Source organism: Periplaneta americana, chromosome 7 (assembly GCF_040183065.1).
Source record: "Periplaneta americana isolate PAMFEO1 chromosome 7, P.americana_PAMFEO1_priV1, whole genome shotgun sequence".
Lineage (NCBI taxonomy): Eukaryota > Metazoa > Arthropoda > Insecta > Blattodea > Blattidae > Periplaneta > Periplaneta americana.
Window position 1 is genome coordinate 58,376,948 of NC_091123.1, and position 22,567 is coordinate 58,399,514.

At 36.6% G+C, this 22,567-nt stretch overlaps 1 protein-coding gene across 4 annotated transcripts in view; it reads right to left on the bottom strand.

The window, feature by feature from the left end:
- LOC138703130 (ATP-binding cassette sub-family G member 1-like) overlaps nucleotides 1–22,567 on the bottom strand; it is a 75,528-nt gene that overhangs the window by 48,081 nt on the left and 4,880 nt on the right. For 2 of the 4 annotated variants that reach the window (XM_069830751.1, XM_069830750.1), the window contains exon 1: nucleotides 15,921–16,166. The exons of 1 other annotated variant lie outside the window; for it this stretch is intronic. Coding sequence is in view for 1 of the 3 variants with exons in the window: in XM_069830748.1 (XP_069686849.1) it covers nucleotides 15,921–16,011 (91 nt within the window). In the remaining 2 variants the exon portion in view is untranslated. Of the gene's footprint in view, nucleotides 1–15,920; nucleotides 16,168–22,567 lie in introns of those variants that run through there. One more of the 4 variants, XM_069830748.1, reaches the window with a different exon arrangement.

A 22,567-nucleotide genomic window follows, 5' to 3' on the forward strand; every position in this document is an offset into this window, starting at 1 on the left:
GATACACATATACTTATACTACCCTAGTTACAAAATTAGATTACGGTTAATCTCCTGGTCTTTTAATCACTCCATACAGGAAATAACATATGCAGGAGAGCGCTTGGTTTTTAAACTGACGTTATAACGGCAATATTATCTACTTCGCTCCAATAGATGACGTAATAATAAGCACATTCCTTTCACGGTTAATCTCCTGGTTGGAGAACAGTACCGAGGTTTGTCTTCAGATTGTGTCATCTTCAATAAAATACTTCAGTAAAATCCATTGCATAATCCCATGCATTACTCCCTTACCTTCAAACTTACAAATTCCTTCGATAGTTACATTACACTTAATTCTTTCCCATCAAAACTGTGAAAGCAATCGAATCGTTATTTTTCATCATCTTCATCATCATCATCATCATCATCATCATCATCATCATCATCATCATCCATTTTTAACATTTTAACACAATACAGTTATAGCAAAAGGAGTATGTATTATTAAGGCGAGAGAAAATTAATAATAATAATAATAATAATAATAATAATAATAATAATAATAATAATAATAACAATAATAATAATATGAAAGCTTAGGTATCCTTAATAAACCAAATGTTAAAAAGAAATTAAACATTATGTATAACTATCGAATCTAAAATAGGCCTACCTGCGGGACAATTTATCGAACATAAGATTAAGAATAGATGAGAGTTTAAAATTACCCAATGTAACGCCCGTTCCAGTTGTGATGCTTAATTACAAGAATAAATAAATAGCCTATGATAAGACAAAAATTGTAACTGCAAGATAAAGTTCATCCGGAAAGCTGTTACAGAAGTAGACTACTTCAAGAGACGAAATAATCACTATCAGAGAAAAACTGTAAGTAATATTAAACTAAGGAGATAAGATTGCTTATCACAAAATCAAGTGGCATGGACATCTCCCAAGAATGAGCTCAAGTCTTCATGTCATAGGGAGTATAGAGCATCGAAAATAGATGTGGGCTTCCAAGAAGATTGAGGGCAGATGATTTGAACAACAATGACGACGTCTGTAATTCCTATAATGACAACAGATCTTAGATTTATAATAATAATCAAAATTAACCTAACAAAAAGTTACATGTTAGGAACTCTTCAATAGTTCAGTGTTAGTATACGGAGCTACCATTCCGCCTATTAGTGTGCGATTCCCTCCATCGACTGGATACCAGGGTGCTTCAAAAAGTAAATTAACAAGAGCTCTCATGGAGAAACTTTATTTCACAGGCAGATATACTGATACACAGTAGTAGGCACTGGTACGCATTACTTTTCAACATAGTCACCGTGCTTGTCCAAACACTTGCTACAACGGTAGACTAAGGCGTCAATCCAGGCATGAAAGAAATCCTGAAGTCACGTCATGACGGCTTGCTGAATGACCGTATCGGTGTTACCATCCAGGTGCTTTTTAAACGGTCCGAAGAGGTGGAAATCGCTGGGTACTAGGTCAGGGCAGTAGAGAGGATGGTCCAGCACTTCGCACTGGAAGCACCAAATTCACACCGTACATGTCAACAAGTTTACGATGAATTTTTGCTGGCCAGGTGCCCTTCAGACGGAAAAACCGAATCACTCTACGCACTTTAACGTTTGACCATATTTCCGTGCGCGCAACCATTTTGTAACTGATATTGCGAAGGTCTGACGCAACATATTATGCGCCATCTAATGGCTGCATGACAAAGGTGTGTTCTGCTGCTGCAGTCCTGGCGGAAAATTCGAAGAGGGGGAATATATAGGGTGACCAGATTCACATCGATAAAAAAAAAAAAGAGGACACAAAGCTTCAAAAAGGACATTGTTCGAAAAAAGAGGACAGAAAATATTGTACTTAGATTTATAGTCGCGTCGCTCTTATTTCACGTTTAAAATCGGCTACATTTAAACGTATGAGTCTTGTCATTCGCTGCTGATGACGTTATGCACTACCTAAGGTTCGATAAGTAACGAATACAATCGCCCGCCATTTTGTTTATTTCATTGGCGTCAAAAGAAAGCACACTAGGAGGCTATTTGCTGTACCGTTAAACATTATAATGCCGTGGCTCCTATGAGAGTCTGTTTATCACAGGAGCTGCGACATGATAATGTTTAACGGTGCGGCAAATAGATTCCTCGTCTGGTATTCGGCAACGAAAGAACAGAAATGGCGAACGATAATACCTACCTAGACTTTATAGAGCCTTCACATTGTAAGGCGTAAAAAAAGAGGAGGAGTTACGCCGGAAATAACAGCGACGCGACTATAGGCTTAGGCCTATATTATATTTTAAATTACGTCAACATGTATTTTATTACAAAATATTTACAGTAGAGAATTAGGCTTATATCATACTTAAAAGTATATTAATGTCTATTTTATTACAAAATAATTATAAAAAAATAATAATAATGATTTTACAGTTAGCTACATATGAAAGTCAAGGGAACTATAATTATTAAAGAGGACAGAAAATATTTATTTAGATTTACATTCGTACCTCGATCTCTCGATTTACTAGCTACCTGTGAGCAATGACCATAACAAGGGGGAGCAAAGAGAGTTATCATGATCGTTGGCAAAGAGTATAATTCCGTCGATGCTGCTGCCACCTACAGGCAAGTTACTTGAAAAGAGCGTCAAATCAGATAATTTCAAAATATAAGGCATACAAGTTACGAAAAGGACATTTCTTGATTTTTTTTTTAAATCCGCCCAGACCTCGGACAAAGATCTAAAAAGGAGGACATGTCCGGAAAAAAGAGGACGCCTGGTCACCCTAGGAATATGTCACCCATGAGAGCTCTTGTTACCTTACTTTTTTAAAAAGAACGGACAAGATTGGAAGATAAGTATTCCCAGGATTCTTCAATGTTTCTCGACATTACAAATTTAATTGCATTAATACTCTCCATTTCATTCTATTATTTTAATTCCTATCACCTCAAGCTATCAATAATCTGGTTTCAGCGTAAGAAGTACAAGCTTCGGTGATGCCAAATGGAGACATAATGAGCATGTTCCCTGTGCTGGATAACCTCACGGCGACAAAAGCTAGCACCTAAGAAATGGTCGTGCAAGTCGGAACCGCTATGGCGTGCTGCTCATTGCTCAGGGACGATTCGTGACTTCTATGAACCTACCATGCGAAGGCTGTATATATAATTAAGTAGTGTAGTATTGTATAACGACGTCTTTCAACTTCAGAATAGAAATTCTACTTGGGAGAGAAGTGGCAAACATATCAGACAAATTTTTGTCTGGAGTTCTCTACGAGGAACAGGGTTCTTTCTTCTATACGCCGTAAATCAACGACAAAGAATCCCGGATTTACGTCTCTTCCTGAAGAAGCGGTGCTGTAAATTTGTTATTCTTTAAAATGCATTGCCCTTATCCAAGCTTGAACTCGCGAACTTTCGATCCAACAGGTATCCGCTTGCCCCCGAGTGCGAATAGTATACATAGGCTAATTGATTTGTGTGAAAGATCTACATATACAGGATGTTCGGGTGAGTGTGTGACAAACTTTGAGATGTGATAGGTGGTGTCAAATGCAATTACTTTTGCTTATAAACTCATATCCGACGAAGCTACATACCGTTGAAAGCAGAGAGTTTTTCCCAAGACAGTTTTGGCTCATCTCTTTTCTGTATTAAATGCCTGGAATTGGAGCAACATGTTGAACGTATCTTCATCTTTGGTTGCATAATACTAAGGGTTTTCCATACTTTGTGTAAACATTATACGGGGTGGGCAAAATAGAACTGGTCCGCGGAAAATATGTATGAAATATATTAATTTAACACTGACGCGTAAACGACCCTGACAATGCAGGAAATCTGATTTCGATGCAATAATGGGTTGCTGTCAAATGTCCGTGCATGCGCATCTCCCACATGCTCTGTCCTGAGCTTCGCAGTGTCATTACGTTTGAGTGAGTGAGAGGAGCAGACTTGTTTAGGGGCCAGTTGAATGCAACACAAAATGGTGCTCACGATAAAACAACGCGTGTTCATTGTCGAGTGTTATGCGAAGCACAACTCATGGAAAAGGTGTGCGGAACTGTTAGCGCAAGAGTTTCAGACTGGACGTGTTTTGGCAAAACCTCCAGCAAAGGCTGCAATTAGCAAAACATAGTGGCAAAATGGCGTGAAACGGGCTCTGTAGCGAATAAAAATCGTAACTGGCCGAAAAGAGTTCGAACACCAGAAAACATTGCTCGAGTGCTGGAAAGCCTGGAACAAAGTCCGACGAAATCGCAACGCCGTTTATCTCTGCAAATTATAATTAAGAGAACGTCGTGTCGAAACTTTATCAGAAAAGGACCTGCATCTGTATCCTTACAAATTTACTGTTGTGCATGCGTTAAAGCGTCCAGGCGTCCGGGCCAGTTTTATTTTGCCCATCCTGTATTTACTAGTTAGTAATGAACCTCCGGGTACCTTAAAAGCCATTTGTAAATACGTAAGTTCTTATACATACCATTTGATTACGCTAAGGGAATGCAAAACGCATGTATCTTTGTGTAAACATTCATTCATTTGTCTACTGTAGCTGTTAAACTTGCTGTTAGTTTTAAATGTTCTCCTTTTTTTATTTTTTTATTTTTTTTTTTTTAGAAGTTGCAAAGGAGCGTTTCACAAATGCAGAACTTGCAGGCATGCAATGTATGCAACGAGCTGGGTGGGCGCCATTTTGAGAATAGCCTTCAGACCATCACTGTATATAGGCCCTACATTAATACTGACACGTAATCATTTGTAATTTTTGTGGTAGGTCTACATTTGTTATGTGAAAACATGTACGCACTTGAGAGGAGATAAAAAGAGTCGCCTCAACAAAACAGCTGTATTTCTCGTTTCACGCATCCCACCCTGCAACGAGTTATGGTTGAAACTGCTTTCAAGGTTATGTAGCTTTGTACTGGAGCAGGATATGGGTTCGTAAGTAAAAGTTGTTCCATTTGACACCACCTATCATACCTCAAAGTTTGTCACACACTCTCCCGAACAGCCTGTGGATAGACTTCTGTCCAATATACTCACTCACTTGCTCACATAATCTGAAGCATAACTGGTCCATACGTCTTGCCACTCAAACTATTGCACAGTGGACTTAACAATCACCAAATATAAATGCATACTTGGCTCCAAAACATGACGGCCTTCACCACATAACTGTAGGAACGTGCAGTGGATAAATTCTGTTGAGTTGCCTACTCTTGAAATGCGTTTCTGCCACGCGCCTAAGAGTTGAGGAAAGGATGCGAGTTTATCAGGGTTTACTCTTCCAGAAAGAGGGTCGTCATGTTTCGAATCTGATCCCTATGGCTTGCCTTTTCGTGAGCAGGACACGGGATGGATTTTGTAAGCCTACTTAGGCTTACAATAGCCTATTATGTGCCCCATGCATGAGATAATTATTATGAAGTTCAACAGGTGGCCTGGGTAGTATTCGTGAATCCGATGCTGACAGATGGACCATTCTGCCTCAGCCCTGACACAGCCAGATCTCATCCGCACACGAGTAGTAGTATTATTAGCAGAACCCGGATGTTTGGCAAAATGCCTTTTTTACTGGTGGAAGTAAATCATTATGTGTATAGATATAAATGTGATTTGGACTAAATCAAATGATAGGGCTAATTTTTATTCATTATTTGTATAGATATAAATGTGATTTGGAGTAAATCAAAGTGATAGGGCTAATTTTTATTTTGCCTATTTAAGGTGTTTCTTGCTAATATATGTCTTTCTTTGTTATTTTAAAGCGATATTTGTTGTATATTTGCAATTTTCTAATTAATTGTAATGTAATGTGTATGAAATTTAAATATTTGAAACAATGATTAACTTTACTAACAATAGTAAATAAAAGTAATTTATTTCGGTGCTTAATCCGCTAATAATCGTACTTTAATATTATTGGTGTAATATGAATAATGATCGACAATCCACAGTTACAAATATAATATTGCCATGTCTTCACGATAACAACAATCAGCTTTATAATTTTAAATATTAAGCTCGTTCTCATAGAAGGTGTCACGTAGAATTTTAAATTGTTTGCTTTCATATTTTCAAATCTTACTGTTACAATTTTATGCTACACGTGTTTATTATTGTAGGGGAAAGAAATTTGAGTTAGGAACAGTCAATTATTGTCGGGTGACAGAAGGTGTAAGATCGATTAGCTCGAATGCCTAAATTCAGCATACCATTTCAAAGTTTACGTGAATTTGGTGCTCATGTGTTTCCAACTGATGGAACAGTTTTATTATGTAAGGTTTATGAAAAGACAGTTAATCACGAAAAAAAGTATTTTATAAGTCAACATGTGTCACCTACGAAGTAAATATGTGAGTTATGTTGATATAATTTAAATTTATTGCTAAAATATATTATGCCTTTTTAAAATTTGTAATGCCTTTTTCAAAGATTATTGTCTGCCTATTTTAACTGTTATAAATGCCTAAACATCCGGCTCTAATTATTAGTATTCCAGCTTTATACCCAGGTTTTCTGTTTCGTTACTAGTGTTGGCACTTCTAGGAGGAGGGAAAACCTCACCTTCCAACAAACTTAGAAAACAGTGCAATGAAAAGCCAATGCAAGTAGCCATAAAACAAGTTCGAGAGAAGACGTGAGAGACTATTCATCTGGATTCAGTATTACGGTCGGGAAAACACTTTCTAATGAAGATGCTGAATGCTTGTTCTGTGCTTCTCTTAGTAGAGGCTATTTTCACTTTGCAAAATTGTTAATCTTGTGACTTGTTAATAGTATTCCATATTAATTTTGTACTTCCATTTTTATGAAGGAAATATGTTAGATTTTGAGGAAATTATTTTTTTTTTTCAAAGATTTCATAACATGTTACGAATTCTAAGTTCGGTGTACAGGGACATTCAGCAATAAGCAGAACGATGCTTTACGTTCAGTATTCAAAATATGTAGGTTTCAAAATGAAAAAAACAAACAAACAAACAAACAAAATGCTATTTCATATTTGTAACTCTTCATATCACATCTTATTTACAATAAAATATGAAACAATGCCAAACTACTACAGATTTTTATACCTCCTAGCAGCATTTAATCTATGTTCATATATGAACTTTTTCAACCTAACACTACACTATATGGACGCACAGTGAAACAACCTTACTGGGGAGTGAGAACGACTTTGTCCTTCACATAAAACTGCACAAGAATTCATGAATAATAAGAGAATGTCGGAAAAATGTAAGTCTAGTAATTCCAGTTTTGTTTCTTAATTATCTTGATCAAGTCCATAGAGAGTTTCAGTGTGGCAGTGCTCAGGGACATTGGTTGAACCAGGCCAATATGAACAGTTTGTGCACGGTGCACGCTATCGAAATTTCTAACGAACTTATTTTGGTACTCCGTACACGAATGAACACCAAAATTATGGAAAAAAAGTTCTATGCTCTAAGTTGCAATTAACCTTTCTACATGTTTTATGCATTCATTGAAAAATAAATGAGTAGCAAAGGAAATACGTGCATCAATCAAGATTATATCAAAACAGATCTTTTTTCTCCTTAAAAATTGTTCCTTTTTATGAAAGGATAATTCAAAATAGTTTCAAGTATTCTCAATGTTATGTCAGGCTATACAGTCCGTATAATGTCATAATCCTTCTTTTTAAATATCGTAGATTTTTGATCCGAATACTGAAAATGAGATCAAATTTATTGTACGGATATATTTCAAAAGTTTCTTATACTTTTTCGGTGTATATAGTATTTGCGGACCTAGAAAATTTGTTTGACAGAGTGGATTGGAATAAACTGATGGGGATCCTAAAGAACTTTGATGTGCATTGGAAAGAAAGAAGGCTGTTCAGTAATTTTTATATGAAACAACGAGTCAAAGTCAGGATAGGAGAAGAAATGTCAGAAGGAAGCGAAATAGGGAGAGGAGTAAGTCAAGGATGCCATTTATCACCTACCCTGTTCAACATCTACTTGGAGTATTTAGTGAAGAACTGTTTTCAGAACATGGGAGAAGTGACAGTAGGAGAAAGAAGAATAAAGTGCATAAGATTTGCTGATGATATGGCGTTGTTAGCAGAAGAGGAGATGATACTAAGGGATATGCTACTGGAGCTAAATGAGCTGTAAGCAGTATTTGATGAAGATAAATGCCAACAAGACGAAGACCATGGTCATAGGAAGGAAAATAAAGAAGGTAAACTTGCGAATTCTAAATGAGGCAGTAGAGCACGTGAACAGCTTCAAATACTTGGGATGTATTATAAGCAGTAACATGAGCTGCAGCCAAGAAGCCAAAAGGAGGATAGCAATAACAAAGGAAGCTTTTAATAGAAAAAAGAGCATTTTCTGCGGTCCTCTGGAAAAAGAACTAAGAAAGAGACTAATGAAGTGCTTTGTGTTGAGCGTAGCATTGTATGGGGCAGGAACATGGACATTACGATGAAGTGAATAGAAGCGAATAGAAGCATTTGAAATGTGGATATGAAGAAGGATGGAGCGTGTGAAATGGACAGACGAAATACGAAACAAAGCTGTGTTGGAAAGAGTGGTTAGCTTTAAACAGAGAACTAAAACAACGTGGCACTCTATTTGTTGCAACGCTGCTGGAGAAGCAAAAATGGCATTAATGCTTCCCTTGATGCTGAGTCAATAAAATACTACTACTTGAAACTAAATGAATGAACACTGACACTGTTATGGGCCTTGCAGAATACATCCGTCAAATTTTCCAGAAAGCATTTAGTTGTTCATGAAATATTAACAAGATATCCCGGAAAATTTATGTATGCTGCTTTTAGATTAGGTAGCTTACAGTAAATCATTATTCAGTTTACACAATTAAAGTGGTATTAACATATAACGCTGTGAAAACCATACATTCTTGAAAAAAAAATTGTCTAGCACCATGATTTTTATGCTGTATTCACAAAAATTGGTCCTTTTTTTAAGATACTTCGTCAAAACATACATTTTCAATAGCTGTTGTCAACAAATTGTTCATAAATTGTCGTAAATAATTTAACATATTATGAAAAGATGTTTCTTTTCTCTGAAACTATTCAACTTATTTACAGGACTTCTTTTGGAGTTACATTTTCATGCACATAATAGCAATCTGAATTAATTAGAAATGTGATATTAAGAAATATTTTATTTTAAAACATATTATTATGTAAATATTCTGATAAAATTACATCATTCATGAAAAAGTTTGCAAATTTCGGTATGGGATATTATCAGAAAACTAAATGACTCAGTTTATTAGCACTCTTGATATGTATATTACAGTAAAAATTCAGAACAATATATATATATATATATATGAGTTTTTGAGAAAAGATACATTTCTTACAATAATGTGTTTATAAAAATTTATGAACAAGTTGTCGACAACAGCTATTGAAAAAGTATGTTTTGACGAAAAAAAACTATCTGGTGCCAAATTTTGTTCGGCGATGTCGGTTTTCTAATGTTCTCGTTATTATTGTGGTGTCAAATTAGATGTTTAATACGAAAGATATGGTAAATTTGTGAATAAACACCATAGTTTCAATTAAAATTGAAAAGTTGCTCAAATAACAAATTTACTAAATATTTAGTGATAATATTTAGTGATAAAAATGCGTGACATGCTGGAGGTCTGACCACTCAGCCACCTCAGAGACTAAAGAAACATACTAATATCTATAATGGAACTTGAGCGAAGAGTTTTCATGACGACACTCAGCCTTCACTTATGGCAACATGTAACATCACAATAACAGTGTTCAGTACAAACATTCATGACGACTGGGATTCTGAAGAGTAACGATGACCTTCACGCAACGTTAAATACGCGAAGAAATTCACGTCGTACACGAGTCACAGATTCAAACTTTGTCAGTCGCAAAACATATTGCACTTTTCTTCGGACATCCATCTTGTGTAATTATTAATTGTAACAATGAAAATTATTGCATTTGTTCGATTGTTATTGTCTTTTGTTTCCTTCGGTGCTTCAGACTCTTCACTCAAATCCCATTATACATATTAGTATGTTTCTCTAGTCTCTGCGGTAGCTGAATGGTCAAACCTCTAGCCTGTCACGCAGGCGGCCAGGATTCGAGTCCCGGTTAGATCTGGATTGGATTAACACTTGTGGAGGAGAAGATCGCATTTGGAGTTTTTCTCGATGTTCTCCCGTTTTCCCCTATATTAGGCATGTACATAATTTCGTCATCATTCCATAGCATTCCCCGATCGCCGGCTGGCGACGCACGGAGGGGGCTGGCCTAGGGACGAGGGTGGTTGCCTGCTCGAAACCTGGCTGCACAGCGAACCTTAAGGTTTGTTTACACGACGACACTAGGTTTCGCAACTAATTCCATGAAGCCGATTTCATGAAAATTATTACGTAGAAAATTGTTCACATGGAGACACTTGTGTATATTGTATTTTCATGACAATTTTTGTATTTCTCTTCAGTGCATAGGCGGAGAGAGAACCGTTTCCTTTGGGGGGCAAAACAAAACCATAGAATCCCGATATAACGAGGTTACGGGGGATATCATTTACTTACTCTCCTGTTATAGCTTGACCGTGGTACAGTATATCGGAATATGATCATTTAATAAAAGTATTTTTGGGGTGCAAGTTTCTTATAGTGTTACATCCATATCCGCGATGTTTCGGACCGAGTTGTATAGGGCTTCAACTGTAGGTCTACTACAAATGAAATTATAATAGGGCATAACCATAGGCAGAGTTATGGGAGGGTATTTGGGAGCAGTGCCCCCCCCCAAATTTGTCTGAACTTTTTTTTTTTCAATTAACATTACAAAATATTGAATTCAAAATACTTTTCTTGCTTTTGTTTATGAATGGGATATTATTTGTAAATGCTACCATCGTAACATCTTCCTGGAAAATGGCTGTTTTCACAAAAAAATCTTTGAACTGTGGTTGTTTTATGAAAACTGCTGAAAATTTTCACTCCTTTAACATGGGACTATGGTGTTTTTTTTTTCACTAACACCTAATTCAGTAGATGACCGCTGCAGATTTCTAACACAGGAGTACAGGCTGTTTCAAAAGAAACATTACAAATTACGCAAATTTCTGTGTTTATGTTAGGGTTATGTTTAATTTTCATTGTGAATGGGCCTTAACATTTATATTCTTAAGTTAACGCTTACGTTATGTTTAATTTTCATTGTGAATGAGCCTTTAGCCATTTGCGCTGTAGTGTCGATGAACTCCTGTTCTTCCGTTGAACAGTGGCGGATTTGAATGTCCATAATGAACGTTGGCCACACGGATCTGAACATAGGATAGTCGAGTTCTAAAAGTGTATGCATATTATATCACAAACGTTCTAAAGGTTTATGCAATTTACTTATGTTTACAATCCTAGGCGGAATGTTAATTTATCATTAAGAGAGCAGACATTTCTCACAAAGGCAGGTTTTAAACACACTATTACCACAGTCTAATATATACTGTACAGTCACGAAGCTTAAGTTTATGAGGATACTACGAACAATAGACTGTGCAGGTACTATTTCGCTTTGTCTGTGGTGAGGAGATAGTAGCGATCCTAGTGGTTAGCAACTATCTATGAATGCATATTTACTACGTATTGAGCTTCGTGACTGTAAATACTAGACTGTGCTATTACTCTAGGACCAATATTATATAATTTATTCCATAATAAAAATGCCCGTGAATTTTTTTATTTTCCCTTATTAAGTTCAATAAAAATATTAAACATTTCCTTATAAATTATATTTAAATTAGTTCTATGTATAATTTTTTTTATTTCATGTTATTTCATTTTACTTTTTTATATTTCAGTATTTTAAATTTTGTATTTCTTACATACATGTGAGATTACACACAAACACACGCCTTGTTGGTACGCGTGTTCATGATTCTTTATATCTTGTTTGTAATTTATTATACAAATACAAAATTATTCACGTAAAGTAAAGAAGACTGTAAATATTGTATTTTGTTTCGTATTGAGCTTACCATCGTAATCATTGAACGATTTTTAGGTGAACCTAAACACATTACACAATAGGCTATATCGTTTGTCTATATAGTAGTAATAAACAACCAAATAACAAATGATCATGTGATCTTCCAACATTGCTGTCTCAAAGAATTGCACCATTTCGGTCAAATCCTCTCTTTGTTCTGCAGAAACAGTGGACGATATTTATTTAAACATCTACGAAATCGAAATGTTTTTCGACGATAAGTGGCTTTTGTACGTGGTATAAAATTTCGGACAGATTTCTTCGGAAATTTTCATCTCTTTATCATATTTACACGGACGACGGAAATGACGAACGGTAGTCATATTACATAAATATACACATCTTTAATAATAACATTTACGGTAATATCATAGTACATGTAACTATTCATCGATGGGTTAAATGAGGGAATAGATAAGTGACAGTAAACAGAGGTACCTATGTGACAAGGTTAGTTGAGGAGATTATTTAAGCCTCGACCCCATATCACTTAAATAATTCCCTCAACTAACCCACTAACCTTGTCGCATATCTCGGTTTAAAGTCAATGATTACATGTCCTATGATATTACCAAATTTACTTCCACTTACTACCGGACCTTTGTTTCGAGTCTTTGAAATGGATAGGCTACTCAGATTGCAGTTGAAAAAATAAGAAATTTGACTTTCTGCCTAGCGTGACCTTGACCTATGACATCTTATCATTAGCTCGACAAGGAAAGATAAATTGTGCATAGTCCCGGACCTTTCCAGTTCATTAATCCAATGCCATTTTTTCAGAATCTCAACTATAGTCGCTGCAGAATCAGACATATCAAATACATGTCGCTAAAATATGCTAAATTGTTTTAGGTTGGTTATTTAATGGCGCCGTATCAAATACTCGGTTATTTAGCGTCGATAGATTTAGTGATAGTGAGACATTTGGCGAGATGAGGTCGATTCGCCATAGATTACCTGACATTCGCCTTACGGTTGGGAAAATCTAAAAAAAAAAAGCAAGCGAGAATCGAACCCGCGTCCGAGTGCAACCCTGGGTCGGCAGACAAGCGCCTCAGCTGACTGAGCTACGCCGCGCCGCACAGTGTGCAATAACGCAAATCTAGCTGGACAAAATTCATAACTTTTCTGCATTCCAACGGATTGTTATGAAACTTTGTACAGACATTATAGATAGCACATATTCTTTGTGTGCGGAAACTCTGACTATGATTGTGAAAGAGGAACTACCCCTTTATACCAGCTGGTTTTAGACAAAAATAGTAATTTCTCTCCTATCTAACAGATTTTTATGAAAAATTGTACGGAAATTACACGTAGAATGTATTTTTTTGTGTATAAACTCTATTTACCAGCTAAAATAAATCATTATTATTATTATTATTATTATTATTATTATTATTATTATTATTATTATTATTATTATTATTATTTACAGTTTCACAAGGAAGTACCCCTTTACAGGGGGTACATTTACACAAGATTAACTTCTCTCTACATAACAGATTTTATGAAACTTTGTATAGGTAGCATATATTTTGTGCACAAATTCTGATTACATTTGTACGCTACCTGTAGGCCTAGTAGTTGTACAAAGTTGCATAAAAATAGTTTATATACGAGAGAAGTTGTTAATTTTGTCTAAATGCACCACTATAAAGAGGCAATTCCTCTTATAAAACATAATCTGACTTTGTAGACAAAAAAATATATATTTCACCTGAAACTTCTGTATAAAGTTTCATAAAAACTGTTAGATAGGAGAGAATTTATTAATTTTGTTTAAATGCATCCCTAAAAGGAGTAGTTCCACTTATTGAATCGTAAATATAGTTTGTGCACAAAAAATATATGCTACCTGTAACTTTCGTATAATGTATCATAAAAATCTTTTAGATGGGAAAGAAGATATTAATTCTGTCTAAATACACCCACTATAAAGAGGTAGTTTTTCTTGTGCAAACATAATCAGAGTTTGTACACAAATCATATGTGCCACCTGTAAGTCATGTACAAAGTTTCATAACAATGCGTTAGACTGCAGAGAAGTTATTAATTTTATCCAGCTAATGATTTGGGTTCTGATTCACTGTGCGCTTGTTAAGGTTAGATAAAAATGTGTCCAATGTATTTTTAAACTTATATTCCATATCATGTGAATAATATTGTAGGCCTAAACCACTCTCACATTGATTAAAAACTTCCTTAGTCAATGATTCTTTTCTGCTGTTAAGCCAAACGTGGAATAGTTACCGTATGCACCACCACTGAAAAAAATAATTACTGATAAATGCGCAAGAACGCGCAAACTTTAAAACAAGGATTCAACACTCTAAATGATGCTGTATTAAATGGTAAAGAATTGTTGTAACCGGACGTGACCGGCTATACTTTAAAAACACGACTTTTTCAATTGTAATATTTAAACCCTACTGTAAGGAGGCAAATAATTTATAAAATTGTAATTGAAGTTACATTAGTAAGAACGTATCTTTCTGAACAAATTCCATGCTTCAGAACACAATAAATCACTAACAATTCGCTGTTTTTCACCCACATAGTAAGCCCCTCTCTCTACGACTGAACCGGAGCTAGAAGTGTTAGGAAGAACTCAAAGTTTATACCCTTCTAAATAGAGTTTTTCGCTGATAAATCAGTAAAAGCTATTACTCATAACATTTTTCAAATATTAAAGGACACGAATTCATATTCACCTATGCATAACTAAACAAGTCGAAATTTGACTTTTGTCCACCTAGATCGGGAAAATTGCACACTGTGCGCCAGTGGCTATTGTTTACTACGTTTTCATGGAGTATTCAAATCAATTCGAATACGTTTATCGTATTGAAACTTCCATGAAAACGGGGATTAAATATTATGAGTATCAAGGTCGATACACCTAAAAAGTTGGATCGGATCGTATTCAATACGGACTGAGTTCCATGAAAACGAGTATCGTATTCAAAACGATTTCAATACGCTAAGCGCATGAACGATCATTATTTGCTGCGTCAGCTGTTTTATCAACAGCGAGGGCAATTGTGTATGTTGAAAAGGCGTGTTGTAACTCGTAATATTACCATTCTTCATGTCGATGACATGTTAACCAACATAACTACTTTCGAAACTTCAACTTCCGTATTCAAATCGTTTTCAATACGTATCGAAAATTGCATGAAAACAAGGATCGAGGGGATCGTATTCAGTACGATAAACGTATTCAAATCGATTTGAATATTTCATGAAAACTTAGTAATAAATAGCGAGATCTTATACGAATGCTATAAAACAATAAAGTTGTACAAATAATGCTGTTGTCAGTATTAATTTTAATTCACATTTAATTGAAAAATATACCAAACTAAAATGATCCGGTACGGACAATGTTGTAGCTATTTCTTGTGAGACTGAACAGAAAGGTTCCTGAAATTGGAACGCCACGCCGCGCCGCCGGTCCATTTCGAGCCTTAAGATAAGGTTTTGGAGTAAGTATCCGACAATTCTTTGTAATTTGAATTTAATATATTTCTCATATTGTTCACTCTTTTTTTACTTGGTTATTTAACGACGCTATACCAACTACTGGGTTATTTAGCGTCTTGATGATAGCGAGATGAGACCGAGGATTAGCCATAGATTAACCTTACATTTGCCTTACGGTTAGAGAAACTCGGAAACGCTCTACATACACTGCGAGTATGACTTATTCTTCATGCCCTGTCTACATAAACAAATAACGTAGGCCTATTTGACGACTCTCTCATTTCAGGTGTTAAGTTTAAGATCACCGTATTTTGTATAACATAGGCCTATAGCATTATTACAGCAATATAGCACAAGAAAAAAAATATGTTGTTCACCTTTCTTTCCTGGTGGATAATAACAAAGGTTGTCAAATTCGATGTCCAGACGATCTTGACACTGAATACCTCTCTTGTCACGTTCTGCCATTCTCGGCCACACGATGCAAGCACGCTGCCAATATATGATTAGATAATGCACTGCGATCTGCAATATTCCTTCCGATTACTCTGTTATCTTCACTGCAGTCCACTGGTCCACCCACTGGAAGGTACAGCTGCGACTGGCCAATCCGAACGTTTGTTTTGCTTTGCGTACTATGACACGCATGAAAGACACCGGCGTTACTCAGTCGGTTAAGGCGCTTGCTTGCCATTCTGAAGTTGCGCTCGGGCGCGGCTTCGATCCCCGCTTGGGCTGATTACCTAGTTCAGAGCCTTCTTCAGTTACAAGCCGGAGCCATATATCGGCACCACTGTAATTAACTGTCAGCCGGAGGCCGACCAAACAGTACACGTGTTTGTGCTAATGCCGATTTTCAATGTAAATTCATGTTATAATATAATTGTGTGTCGATGGAATTAGGCTATGTTCGCGGTCGTACCAAACGTTCATTATTGATGTATTATGAACTATATGCGTGTTGGCAATATAATCAAGACAATAAATGAAAAAAAAATGGTTGCGTAATACTTAATAGATAATGTGTTTTGTTACGCATGTTGGAGGTATTTTTCTTAAATTTTTCATAGATCTTTATACTTGGCCTTGGCCTATTTAAAATTATATTTTTAAAAATTTATAACAAATAATTTAGGATAACAATATTGTTATGATGACTGGCGAGGTTCAAACTAAAACTGGCTTCCTGGGTATCGGAAATATTTATTGAAAAGCACGACAGATCACATGGAATTAAAATGTAGGCCTATATGATATTCTAGACCTTTCACGTCAATTTAATAGCGACATAATGGTTAATTGATTTGAATAGGGTATTGCGAAATTACGTCGTTATTTTATTTATTTTTGGTAGAAGTAACGTTTCTTTAAGTATTTATTTATTTTCCCTAGTACCATCAATTGAAAACACGTATGATTTTAATTTTTTTTTGAAGTTATAAGTGGCTGTATGCAAGTACTTAGGCGGTATTCTGAAATTCAAATAAAAAACCATTTCGGATTCCGTAATAAATTACGTACATCAATACGCTGAATCTTGATCATATGCACTTACTTTTGTATCAATTAATGTCGAAAATGTACATGTGACAACGAAATCAAAGCACTAAAACATCAAACGTCATGCCTTTATTTCGCCTCCGCCCGCCTCCACTCTGCGTTGCCAAACCTACCCATGCTCCGGTTTGTAACTAAAGAAGACTCTGCCTAGTTAGGTTTTTTTCCGAGGTTTTCCCTAACCGAAAGGTGAATACCAGGTAATCTATGGCGAATACTCGACCTCATCTCGCTATCACCAATCTCATCGAAGCTAAATAACCTAGTAGTTGAAACAGCGTCGTTAAATAACCAACTAAAAAAAAAAGGCACGCATGAGTGTCAGCAGATTTGCTGATTCGTCATCGCTTCATCAGTAATGACCTTAAATCTTTACTTCTTATGTTGGGTGGTAGCGTCTCTGGCAACAAATCTAGCAGATCCGTCTTCGATTCGACGATTCCAAACTACTGAGATTGGAGAGGTACGGTTTCCGATAAATCCATGGGACCAGTGTTCAATTTCTGACAGGGCAGTGGAACTAAAAAAGATTAATGTACCTTGTTTTGTGTTTGCGCTGTTTTTTTTAAGTGGTGGCTTTATATCATGCTAAGCAAATACCAGAGATAGTTGTGTTGTTCTTTAAAAGCATATGCTCAGCAGTCAGTGGCGCATTTAACATTTTTACGTCCCCAGGCACAAACACAACACGCACACTCCTAAAAAAAATGAACCACGGTTCTGTTACGCGGATAACGTATTATTATTAAATCTTATGCTAGGGTTTTTGTACAGGTTTATACAGAGTGTCTCAGGAGGAATGTAAAATACTTCAGGATAATGTAGTTTGGGTTGAACTACATCGATTTAACCTGGTATAGCTATGTCCGAAATTTAACGATTACGGAGAAATATTGGAACGCCTTGCGGTTCCGTGTATTATACAAGGTGGGCCTTGGGAAATAGTACAAAATAAAAAGACGAATATCAGAAAATATGCGTAACCATAACAATTTTATTTATGGCAGTCAGATATACAGTAGTGGCAAAAAAACCGGACCGACCCTTGTAGCTGATTTCAGAGCCTTGTTCACTCCAGAGCACGATAGACTGGTAACTAAGACTCGTGGTTCGAATCCTGCCGGGAAAGGAAACTTTTTTTTTTGTTCCTTATTCAAATTTATTCCCAATACTTTTCGATTGCTGGTAAAATTCATGTTCTGGGAATAATAAGTTAATTAAATAGTAAAATATCGCTGCAATCGAAAAGTATTGGGAATAAATTTGAATAAGGAACAAAAAGAAGTTTCCTTCCCAGGCAGGATACGAACCACGAAAGTCTTAGTTACCAATCTATCGTACTCTGGAGTGAACAAGGATCTGAAATCAGCTACAAGGGTCGGTCCGTTTTTTTTTTTTTTGCCACTACTGTACATGAATTGCCATCTTAAGTCTTGAATATAACATCCCGCAAATGGCTTCCATCGGCATTCATGCATTGCTGCAAGCGTTCTCGCAAGTTTCTCATGACAAGTTGAATAATTTCATTGGGAATGGCATGAATCTCTTCTTGGATTGCATTTTCAAATCCTGAATAGTGTGTAGCCGCCGGGAGAAAACTTTCTCTTTCAGATAATCCCAAAGAAAATAGACTGGGGCTGTCAGATCTGTAGATCTCGCAGGCCATGCTATATCTCCCAATTGCGAGATCATTCGATTTGGAAATAACTAGCGCAATGTAGCCATTGTGTTACGGGCTCTGTGGGCTATAGCCCCATCTTGTTGGAAAAACGTTGTGTTGAGATTATTCATTGTTAACAGTTCTGGAACAACAAAGTTTTCCATCATGTTCCTATACCGTTCGGCGTTGACAGTGAGTGGACGTTCTTCATCGTCTTCAAAAAAATAAGGTTCGGCAATGCCAATGGAAACTCCAATAGCGCACCAGACTACGACTATTTGGCTGTGTAGAGGTTTCTCATGAAGAAGTTGTGGGTTCCTGTCTGCATAGTAACGAAAATTTTGCTCATTCACGAACCCGCTAAGGTGAAAGTTCGCTTCGTGAGACATTGCCAGAGCAGATAAAATGGTCTCATCTTGCTGCACTCTTTCAAGAAATGTTATGCAGAATTGTAGTCTATTCTGTTTATCTTCCGGCCGTAGCTCTTGGCACACCTGTACAATAGGCCTAATTTGTAAGGATGAAACTTCAATTTAGACTTCACAATCCTACGCAGGCAAGTGTGAGACATGCCATGGACTTCGTTGCAGAGCCACATGAAGACGTTGGATATTTTCAGTCGTATGAACTGTTTTCTGCCGCCCCTCATGTATCGTATTCATGACTGAACCAATTGTTTTCTCCACTGATTCACCCACCTGGATATCGTCCTCCTGTCCGGAACACGGTGATGACGGTTCTCTCCACGTCGTAAAGGCTGATTCACAATAAACCGGGAACGGAAACGACAATGAGAACGAGAACGAAAATATTGTTAAAATACGTGCATTTAACATTATTTCCGTTCTCGTCCTCGTTGTCGTTTCCGTTCCCGGTTTATTGTGAACCAGCCTTAACTCACGCTGCACGAAAATAACACTATTTCCACGAATTTATGCTTCCATTGCCCTGACACGGATCTTCTGCGACCAACGGTTTATGGCTAACAAAATGGCAATAATAGTTATTTTGTTTTGGCAAAACTATTGACGGATGAATCCATTATATTAACTGCATGATTACCAATATGTCCCGCGCCGTGGCTTCGTGGTCTAAGGCATCCTGCCTAGGACTCCCGTTACGGAATGCGCGGTGGTTCGAATCCTCATGGGGAAAGAAATTTTCTCACGAAATTTCGGCCAGTGTATGGGACCGGTGCCCACCCAGCATCGTGATGCACTTGGGGAGCTACGATAGGTAGCGAAATACGGTTGCGAATGCCAGCTATAACGGCTGGGGGGATCATCGTGCTAACCACACGATACCTCATTTTCGTTGGATGATCGTCCACCTCTGCTTCGGCATGTGGGCGTGAGGCCAACAGCCGGCTGGTCGGTCTAGGACCTTCATGGGCTGTAGCGCCAAGGATTATTATTATTATTATTATTATTATTATTATTATTATTATTATTATTATTATTATTATTATAGATTACCAATATAAAATGTACTATTTCCCGCGGCCCACCTTGTACTTGACGTATTATGTCAAATCTTTTGCACGTGGCAGCATCTGAATACCGCAATGCCAGCGGAACACATACAATATTGAATACACGTTCACTCGATATTTAATTCGTGTATTCGCATAATGAATATGCAAACATGCTTTTCGACTCAGTAGCGGCTGGTGGTCAAAATAATGAGTGTGCTACAATCTCTATATCGGCCTACTGTATACACTTATATGCATTTATCTTAATTTGAGACTCGCCTAGTGACGAAATATGGAGTTCCTTCCTACTGCAGAACTTGTCAATTACCCTGGTGTTAAACGTTAAACCCCTCTATCCTGGACATCATACTCTTTTCTATTGACAGTATTGCAAGAGCAGTGACGCGATCCTGGGACATAGTGTTCCTTAAAAACGTTTTTATGCGTTTCAAGCAAGAAGAACATATTTCTGCCTCAGCAGTGGTCATTGGTGTTGTAACCAAAATATTTAACAACTTCGTTACTTCACAGAATGGATCCCGTGAATTGTTGGAGACTATGTTTTGTAACAATTGAACAGCCATCTATATTTCGGAAGTCGGATCTTCCGTATAGAACTCCAAGTTGTGTCTTTAATATTCTTTTGTTCAGTACAGTATAGCTGTTGACAGCAACTTCAAGTTCGCGTTCAGGAAAATTATGCAAAAAATTGTCAAAAAATTCGCTGTTTAACAATTTTGTTGCGTCTAGGTAGCTTAAAGATTGGAAACGATGAGTAGTTTCCTGAATTATACGGTTACATACCTCCTTGGCATCAATTTTCTGGGATTCAATTTTCCGTCGCTTGCTGATTGATTCAGGAGGAACCTCAAAAAACTGGTAGATGGCAGCAGCAGTCGAATATTTGAATTACCAAATACATTGTACATAGTTCCGAGTTCCTCCACAAACAAGCATTCTTTCCTTACACTTTACTTTTGCAATCTCCAAGCTGTGTTGTGCTGAAGCTGACTACAGCACTTCCCCGCGTAAAAATAGCCAATCAGAGCAGTTATTTCAGCTTCGCACATGCGCATTAACTGCCTACAATCTCATGTAAGTTTTGAGTAGCACAACGAACCCCCTGAGGCACCAATGAGCAGAGAGCGAAGACTAAACACTTTATAACGCGTCATGAACATAACAACGGGAAATTGTCAAATGGCAGATCAAATACTATGGTATTGCAAACCAACGAGTTAGAAACTCTTTCTAACTCGTTGTTGCAAACACTTTATTTGAGCAAAAATTATTATTATTGTGCTGTAGCTCTGTAGCACATAAGGACGGGCCGCCCCTGCTTTTCGTTTATGGATTTTGTGATGGGAATGCCTTGGGTGCTATTGAGGAATACAGGTGATGTTTTCCTAATCGAAGGAGTCCTTCTAGCTGTATGTTTTTCCGTGTTTACCCGATGTTATCTGAAACTGGGAGGTCGGAAAAGAACCGATATCGGTACTTGACCGTTATGGAATCCATAAGAAGGGCAACCTTAGTAATCTGCCTTGTGTAATTATTTTATTTTCTTACTGAGTTTGTACTTAATTATGATCATTGATTGGAACAACACAATATATAGCATTTTCAATAATGTATCATATCACAATGTTCTAAAATGTATATGTTATTGCTCCAAAGAATAAACATCAGCCTCCTAAATGTAGATGACCACAAGGACCCTGAATTCCAGAAAACAGTGAACACTGGAAATTTGAACATGGGTTTACATAATATTTAAAAGCACTTAAAAAAAAATAAAAGAAAACATGCAATTTAACAATTATATAAATAATAATGCCTCTCTTCTTTCAATAAGTTCCCAACCGTTACATTTCGGACGTAGTTATACCAGGTTATATCGATGTAGTTTAACCCAATATAAGTACAGTACATTAACCTGAAGTATTTTACATTCCTCCTGAGACACTCTGTATACACATATACCGGTATTATTTATTTTACGTACATACTTAAAATAATGATGAGAGATTGTTCTTCTGTCTTCAAAAGATACAGTTCTACAAATGTATCATATAAATTCTATGTTGCAACAGGATATCTGGAAAACTTTACTGAGCAGGATGCTCTACTCGGCATTACAGTCCAGGTCCAGTGCAGTTTTATAACTGAAAAATGGTTATTTGAGGATTTCTTTTCAACGTTCGTTTTACTTTAACCTCTTTGTATTCACATAGTAGAGCTTTCTATAATTTCTACCCATTCATTTTACAAATTCTTCATATTACAAAACAATATATTAACATGTTTTTACTAATTACACAGCAGAAATTTTG